Source organism: Salvelinus alpinus, chromosome 27 (genome assembly GCF_045679555.1).
Source record: "Salvelinus alpinus chromosome 27, SLU_Salpinus.1, whole genome shotgun sequence".
NCBI lineage: Eukaryota > Metazoa > Chordata > Actinopteri > Salmoniformes > Salmonidae > Salvelinus > Salvelinus alpinus.
Window position 1 is genome coordinate 9395223 of NC_092112.1, and position 9771 is coordinate 9404993.

The window sequence follows — 9771 nt, forward strand, 5'->3', positions numbered from 1 at the left end:
GGGATTGACCATATAACCGGACAGTACTCTAAGTGTGATAGGACCAGGGATTGACCATATAACAGGACAGTACTCTAAGTGTGATAGGACCAGGGATTGACCATATAACAGGACAGTACTCTAAGTGTGATAGGACCAGGGATTGACCATATAACTGGACAGTACTCTAAGTGTGATAGGACCAGGGATTGACCATATAACTGGACAGTACTCTAAGTGTGATAGGACCAGGGATTGACCATATAACTGACAGTACTCTAAGTGTGATAGGACCGGGGATTGACCATATAACTGGACAGTACTCTAAGTGTGATAGGACCAGGGATTGACCATATAACAGGACAGTACTCTAAGTGTGATAGGACCAGGGATTGACCATATAACTGGACAGTACTCTAAGTGTGATAGGACCAGGGATTGACCATATAACTGGACAGTACTCTAAGTGTGATAGGACCAGGGATTGACCATATAACTGACAGTACTCTAAGTGTGATAGGACCGGGGATTGACCATATAACTGGACAGTACTCTAAGTGTGATAGGACCAGGGATTGACCATATAACAGGACAGTACTCTAAGTGTGATAGGACCAGGGATTGACCATATAACTGGACAGTACTCTAAGTGTGATAGGACCAGGGATTGACCATATAACTGGACAGTACTCTAAGTGTGATAGGACCAGGGATTGACCATATAACTGACAGTACTCTAAGTGTGATAGGACCGGGGATTGACCATATAACTGGACAGTACTCTAAGTGTGATAGGACCAGGGATTGACCATATAACTGGACAGTACTCTAAGTGTGATAGGACCGGGGATTGACCATATAACTGGACAGTACTCTAAGTGTGATAGGACCGGGGATTGACCATATAACTGGACAGTACTCTAAGTGTGATAGGACCGGGGATTGACCATATAACTGGACAGTACTCTAAGTGTGATAGGACCAGGGATTGACCATATAACTGGACAGTACTCTAAGTGTGATAGGACCAGGGATTGACCATATAACTGGACAGTACTCTAAGTGTGATAGGACCGGGGATTGACCATATAACTGGACAGTACTCTAAGTGTGATAGGACCGGGGATTGACCATATAACTGGACAGTACTCTAAGTGTGATAGGACCAGGGATTGACCATATAACTGGACAGTACTCTAAGTGTGATAGGACCGGGGATTGACCATATAACTGGACAGTACTCTAAGTGTGATAGGACCGGGGATTGACCATATAACTGGACAGTACTCTAAGTGTGATAGGACCAGGGATTGACCATATAACTGGACAGTACTCTAAGTGTGATAGGACCAGGGATTGACCATATAACTGGACAGTACTCTAAGTGTGATAGGACCAGGGATTGACCATATAACAGGACAGTACTCTAAGTGTGATAGGACCAGGGATTGACCATATAACTGGACAGTACTCTAAGTGTGATAGGACCAGGGATTGACCATATAACTGGACAGTACTCTAAGTGTGATAGGACCAGGGATTGACCATATAACTGGACAGTACTCTAAGTGTGATAGGACCAGGGATTGACCATATAACTGGACAGTACTCTAAGTGTGATAGGACCAGGGATTGACCATATAACTGGACAGTACTCTAAGTGTGATAGGACCAGGGATTGACCATTTAACTGGACAGTACTCTAAGTGTGATAGGACCAGGGATTGACCATATAACAGGACAGTACTCTAAGTGTGATAGGACCAGGGATTGACCATATAACTGGACAGTACTCTAAGTGTGATAGGACCAGGGATTGACCATATAACTGGACAGTACTCTAAGTGTGATAGGACCAGGGATTGACCATATAACTGGACAGTACTCTAAGTGTGATAGGACCAGGGATTGACCATATAACTGGACAGTACTCTAAGTGTGATAGGACCAGGGATTGACCATATAACTGGACAGTACTCTAAGTGTGATAGGACCGGGGATTGACCATATAACTGGACAGTACTCTAAGTGTGATAGGACCAGGGATTGACCATATAACTGGACAGTACTCTAAGTGTGATAGGACCGGGGATTGACCATATAACTGGACAGTACTCTAAGTGTGATAGGACCGGGGATTGACCATATAACTGGACAGTACTCTAAGTGTGATAGGACCAGGGATTGACCATATAACTGGACAGTACTCTAAGTGTGATAGGACCGGGGATTGACCATATAACTGGACAGTACTCTAAGTGTGATAGGACCGGGGATTGACCATATAACTGGACAGTACTCTAAGTGTGATAGGACCAGGGATTGACCATATAACTGGACAGTACTCTAAGTGTGATAGGACCAGGGATTGACCATATAACTGGACAGTACTCTAAGTGTGATAGGACCAGGGATTGACCATATAACTGGACAGTACTCTAAGTGTGATAGGACCAGGGATTGACCATATAACTGGACAGTACTCTAAGTGTGATAGGACCGGGGATTGACCATATAACTGGACAGTACTCTAAGTGTGATAGGACCAGGGATTGACCATATAACTGGACAGTACTCTAAGTGTGATAGGACCAGGGATTGACCATATAACTGGACAGTACTCTAAGTGTGATAGGACCGGGGATTGACCATATAACTGGACAGTACTCTAAGTGTGATAGGACCAGGGATTGACCATATAACTGGACAGTACTCTAAGTGTGATAGGACCAGGGATTGACCAGGATGGATTTTCCTCAGGTTTACGCCTGCCATATCAGTGTTGTTATACTCACAGACATTATTTTAACAGTTTTGGAAACTTTAGAGTGTTTTCTATGCATATCCTAGCTTCTGGGCCTGAGTAACAGGCAGTTTACTTTGGGCATGCTTCTCATCCAGACGTCGAAATACTGCCCCCAAGCCATAAGAAGTTTTAAGGTGTTTGGCTTTTTCAAGGACTGCAAGCTTATCCTTGAACCTGATGAATTTCACTACAATTGGCCTGTCTGGTTCCATTCTCACCACTAGTGACCCCTGGTTTCCCAGACCTGTGAGCACATTCCAGCTCAACCTGTTGATCCAATCTTTGCTCCTCAGGAGACAGCTTTTGAACCTTGTCCTCTAATTCAGCCCATGTCACACTTTGGCTCTCCTGGATACCATCTATTACAAGATTATTTCTCCTCGATTGTCCATCCAGGTAATCAGCCTTACCAGACATGTTCTGGAAGCCCTCCCTGACTGTGGTGATTTCATTCTGCCTTCCCAGACATGTTCTGGAAGCCCTCCCTGATTGTGGGGATTTCATTCTGCCTTCCCAGACATGTTCTGGAGGCCCTCCCTGACTGTGGTGATTTCATTCTGCCTTCCCAGACATGTTCTGGAGGCCCTCCCTGACTGTGGTGATTTCATTCTGCCTTCCCAGACATGTTCTGGAGGCCCTCCCTGATTGTGGGGATTTCATTCTGCCTTCCCAGACATGTTCTGGAAGCCCTCACTGACTGTGGGGATTTCATTATGCATAGAGGAACAGTTTCTGGGAAGTGTATCCTGTGTGGTCTTCATTACATCCACATCCTTCTGTGTGAACTGAAGGCTTGTTTTAATGTCTTGTACATCTTCAGTCAGGTCGTCCAGCCGTTTGTTGGTAGACTCTGTGATCTTTTTGTATGAAGCTTTTTAAAGTTATTTTCCTGCTGAAGTATAATTTCCTCATAGAAAACTTTCTGGTTCTCCAAGAGTTCATGTACTTGCCCAGCAGAGATGTGATTCTCGTCTTTTTCCGGAGGCATGATAGTACTAATAGTAGGAAGAGCCCACTATTCACTCCGTGAAATGAGAGACGCTGGCAGTAGAAAACTCTGAAAATCGGTAGTCCTAAAAACCGAGATAAATAGAAGTGCGGCCCTAGCAACAAGGGCTAACCGTTTAGCGTGCTTGGTATCCAGCAATAGTAGACCAGGTTGCCTAGCTTGATAGCTAGCAGTCAGTCTAGCTGCTTAGCCAATGTAGTACCACCTTGTTTCAGCAAGGATCCTGGGACATATATCAGCAGTTAGCGTTAACGCTAACTGCATCCCAGGATCCAGATATGAATAGGACAACTATTGTAAACTTTTATTATCTAACTAGGTAGTTTATTGTTAAAGTAAAACAAACCGAGTCTCTAGTCTTGATGCAGAGTTTCCTCTAGGATTTTGCCTAGAGGAAACCCTGCATATATATAGTATGTGTGTGACTGAGGTGTTTTAAGTATGAATTACGGTAATTAGTTCGTTAAGGATTAATAGGCTCTTTATGATGAGACCTCGGGACCTGAACAATCTCCCGTCTCCTTGTGTATGTTCTCCTCTTAGGAGTGGAATGACTACAAGCTACGCTGGGCGCCTTCTGACTATGACAACGTCACATCCATCAGAGTCCCGTCAGAACTCATCTGGGTCCCAGACATCGTCCTCTACAACAAGTGAGTGACAGCAAAACTTTGTCCGAAATTGTTGTCATTAACGTAAATGCAAAGTAGAGTTCAGGTGACTCCACTTCTAGGCCTATTTCAATGGTTAAATGTCGCTATCTACTGGATTCCTGAATCATAAGCATCAGAAATGGTTTACATTTGAGACATTTAGCAGATGCCCTTATTCAGAGCGAATTACAGGCACAATTAGGGTTAAGTGCCTTGCTCAAGGGCACATCAACAGATTTTTCAACTAGTTGGCTCATGGAGTCAAATCAACGAACCTTTCAGTTACTGGCCCAATGCTCTAAACCACTAGGCTACCGTTTCTCAAAAGTAATTTCCCGCTACAATGAACTGACAACTGTGATCCCATCTACATGTTATGGAGCATGCCACCACTGGGGATTTCATAGATGACATGAGTCAATGTACCGGTTTCTGTTAGAGTGTTAATGATTAAACAGCAGCTGTAGGCCTAATCTTGATACAGTTCTGATCTTAAACAGCCATCCCATCCCCAGTAATATACTGCCATGTTATCCTGATCCTAGTAATATACTGCCATGTTATCCTGATCCTAGCCATCCCCAGTAATATACTGCCATGTTATCCTGATCCTAGCCATCCCCAGTAATATACTGCCATGTTATCCTGATCCTAGCCATCCCCAGTAATATACTGCCATGTTATCCTGATCCTAGCCATCCCAGTAATATACTGCCATGTTATCCTGATCCTAGCCATCCCCAGTAATATACTGCCATGTTATCCTGATCCTAGTAATATACTGCCATGTTATCCTGATCCTAGCCATCCCCAGTAATATACTGCCATGTTATCCTGATCCTAGCCATCCCCAGTAATATACTGCCATGTTATCCTGATCCTAGCCATCCCCAGTAATATACTGCCATGTTATCCTGATCCTAGTAATATACTGCCATGTTATCCTGATACTAGCCATCCCCAGTAATATACTGGTTATCCTGATCCTAGCCCTCCTAGCCCTCCCAGTAATATACTGCCATGTTATCCTGATCCTAGCCATCCCCAGTGATATACTGCCATGTTATCCTGATCCTAGCCATCCCCAGTAATATACTGCCATGTTATCCTGATCCTAGTAATATACTGCCATGTTATCCTGATCCTAGCCATCCCCAGTAATATACTGCCATGTTATCCTGATCCCAGTAATATACTGCCATGTTATCCTGATCCTAGGCATACCCAGTAAATATACTGCCATGTTATCCTGATCCTAGCCATCCCCAGTAATATACTGCCATGTTATCCTGATCCTAGCCATCCCCAGTAATATACTGCCATGTTATCCTGATACTAGCCATCCCCAGTAATATACTGCCATGTTATCCTGACCCTAGCCATCCCCAGTAATATACTGCCATGTTATCCTGATCCTAGGCATACCCAGTAATATACTGCCATGTTATCCTGATCTTAGCCATCCCAGTAATATACTGCCATGTTATCCTGATCCCAGTAATATACTGTCATGTTATCCTGATCCTAGCCATCCCCAGTGATATACTGCCATGCTATCCTGATCCTAGCCATCCCAGTAATATACTGCTGTGTTATCCTGATCCTAGCCATCCCCAGTAATATACTGCCATGTTATCCTGATACTAGCCATCCCCAGTAATATACTGCCATGTTATCCTGATCCTAGCCCTCCCCAGTAATATACTGCCATGCTATCCTGATCCTAGTAATATACTGCCATGTTATCCTGATCCTAGCCATCCCCAGTAATATACTGCCATGCTATCCTGATCCTAGTAATATACTGCCATGTTATCCTGATCCCAGTAATATTCTGCCATGTTATCCTGATCCTAGCCATCCCCAGTAATATACTGCCATGCTATCCTGATACTAGCCATCCCCAGTAATATACTGCCATGCTATCCTGATCCTAGCCCCCCCCCAGTAATATACTGCCATGCTATCCTGATCCTAGCCATCCCAGTAATATACTACCATGTTATCTTGATCCTAGCCATCCCCAGTAATATACTGCCATGCTATCCTGATCCTAGTAATATACTGCCATGTTATCCTGATCCCAGTAATATACTGCCATGTTATCCTGATCTTAGCCATCCCCAGTAATATACTGCCATGTTATCCTGATCCTAGGCATACCCAGTAATATACTCCAATGCTATCCGGATTCTAGCCCTCTCCAGTAATATACTGCCATGCTATCCTGATCCTAGCGCTCCCCAGTAATATACTGCCATGCTATCCTGATCCTAGCCATCCCAGTAATATACTGCCATGCTATCCTGATACTAGCCATCCCCAGTAATATACTGCCATGTTATCCTGATCCTAGCCATCCCAGTAATATACTGCCATGTTATCCTGATCCTAGCCATCCCCAGTAATATACTGCCATGTTATCCTGATCCTAGTAATATACTGCCATGTTATCCTGATCCTAGCCATCCCCAGTAATATACTGCCATGTTATCCTGATCCTAGCCATCCCCAGTAATATACTGCCATGTTATCCTGATCCTAGCCATCCCCAGTAATATACTGCCATGTTATCCTGATCCTAGTAATATACTGCCATGTTATCCTGATACTAGCCATCCCCAGTAATATACTGGTTATCCTGATCCTAGCCCTCCTAGCCCTCCCAGTAATATACTGCCATGTTATCCTGATCCTAGCCATCCCCAGTAATATACTGCCATGCTATCCTGATCCTAGCCCCCCCCCAGTAATATACTGCCATGTTATCCTGATCCTAGTAATATACTGCCATGTTATCCTGATCCTAGCCATCCCCAGTAATATACTGCCATGTTATCCTGATCCCAGTAATATACTGCCATGTTATCCTGATCCTAGGCATACCCAGTAATATACTGCCATGTTATCCTGATCCTAGCCATCCCCAGTAATATACTGCCATGTTATCCTGATCCTAGCCATCCCCAGTAATATACTGCCATGTTATCCTGATACTAGCCATCCCCAGTAATATACTGCCATGTTATCCTGATCCTAGCCATCCCCAGTAATATACTGCCATGTTATCCTGATCCTAGGCATACCCAGTAATATACTGCCATGTTATCCTGATCTTAGCCATCCCAGTAATATACTGCCATGTTATCCTGATCCCAGTAATATACTGTCATGTTATCCTGATCCTAGCCATCCCCAGTGATATACTGCCATGCTATCCTGATCCTAGCCATCCCAGTAATATACTGCTGTGTTATCCTGATCCTAGCCATCCCCAGTAATATACTGCCATGTTATCCTGATACTAGCCATCCCCAGTAATATACTGCCATGTTATCCTGATCCTAGCCCTCCCCAGTAATATACTGCCATGCTATCCTGATCCTAGTAATATACTGCCATGTTATCCTGATCCTAGCCATCCCCAGTAATATACTGCCATGCTATCCTGATCCTAGTAATATACTGCCATGTTATCCTGATCCCAGTAATATTCTGCCATGTTATCCTGATCCTAGCCATCCCCAGTAATATACTGCCATGCTATCCTGATACTAGCCATCCCCAGTAATATACTGCCATGCTATCCTGATCCTAGCCCCCCCCCAGTAATATACTGCCATGCTATCCTGATCCTAGCCATCCCAGTAATATACTACCATGTTATCTTGATCCTAGCCATCCCCAGTAATATACTGCCATGCTATCCTGATCCTAGTAATATACTGCCATGTTATCCTGATCCCAGTAATATACTGCCATGTTATCCTGATCTTAGCCATCCCCAGTAATATACTGCCATGTTATCCTGATCCTAGGCATACCCAGTAATATACTCCAATGCTATCCGGATTCTAGCCCTCTCCAGTAATATACTGCCATGCTATCCTGATCCTAGCGCTCCCCAGTAATATACTGCCATGCTATCCTGATCCTAGCCATCCCAGTAATATACTGCCATGCTATCCTGATACTAGCCATCCCCAGTAATATACTGCCATGGTATCCTAATCCTAGCCCTCCCAGTAATATAATGCCATGTTATCCTGATCCTAGCCCTCCTAATAGTTTTCTTCTCATCTAAATTTATTCAACTTTCACGGCTGAATTTATCAGATTAAACTTCTAGTATTTAATGATTGGGTTTCACCTCATCAAGCTCTTCTGTATGATCACTATCAGTTAGTGAAATTAAAAAGGTGTGTGCGTGTGAGAGATTTGAGGAAGATGTAATGATAGACTCATCATTATATCTCTAGCTACAGCTATTAGCAGCGCCTATTAAAGCCATGATCAGGGATGTGTAGCTCTTCAGAGGTGGAGCTAAATTACAGACTGCAATAGAGGAGATACGTTCTGGAGATTGTTCCTGGAGGATCATAACTCTCTACCAAAACAATGGCTCTGAGTCATGTGTGTTTTTGTGTGTAAATAAAACAAGTTGTGAAGCGCTGATAAGGTTCCTGTCATATTGAAATGTCAAATCCCAGCTAGCACATAACGTTCTGAGAACCATCTGTTTCTAAGAGATTGGTGGGAGTGTGGTTGTCCTATGGTTATTTTGTATACAACCTTCCGACAATGTTCTGGGAATGGTGCAGGAAAGTTGCTTGGCTTTGGAACATTCTCAGCACATTTATTAAGGAACTTAACAATAATAACGTTATTTTCTAGATATTTCATTACCTTAAGAATGTTAAGAAACAACGTACTTCTGTGGTAATATTATTACTTCAGCATAACGTTTCCTAATGGTTCTATTTAAAGTCACGTTCTCAAATTGTTCTGAGAACGTTAAGAAAACTTTAATAATGTTCAGAGAATGTTCTAAGAAAGTTATTTAAAAACATACATTTCGTTCTCAGCATCAACAAAACTCTATCCTCTATCTTGTTATGTGTGTTCAGGTGTGTTAGCCATGCCCGTTACTTGGCCACACCTGGTCTTAATGAGTGCTTGTTTCCTTTGAAATGGGGTCTGTGTGAATAGACTAAAAATAACAGCTTCGTATGAGTAAAAAAAACATGGCATGCTATCTTCATCCTGGTGGTGCAGTGGACTAATTCCATGCATAGAGAACAGAAGATCATAGGTTTAAATCTCACTGTGGTGCCACAAATTAAAAAGTGCCACATGATTAATGCCAAAGTAACCGTCACATAACCGATAATTTTCCGTTCTCAGAACGTTAATAAAACCTCTCGGGAAACCTTTCAGGGAACCAGAGTAAAACGTTCTCAGAACCTCACTGGAACCATAGTAAAACGTTCTCAGAACCTCACTGGAACCTAAAAATGTACATTCCCTGAACAGGCGAAATGTTC

The 9771-nt window shown here is 43.2% G+C and overlaps 1 protein-coding gene across 1 annotated transcript in view; it reads left to right on the top strand.

Annotated features, from left to right (window-relative positions):
- The window catches only part of LOC139555938 (neuronal acetylcholine receptor subunit alpha-2-like), a 31506-nt gene that overhangs the window by 3979 nt on the left and 17756 nt on the right, over window positions 1–9771 (top strand). Inside the window, exon 3 of the mRNA XM_071369340.1 lies at window positions 4338–4447. Within this exon, the coding sequence (XP_071225441.1) occupies window positions 4338–4447 (110 nt within the window). The remainder of the gene's footprint in view (window positions 1–4337; window positions 4448–9771) is intronic.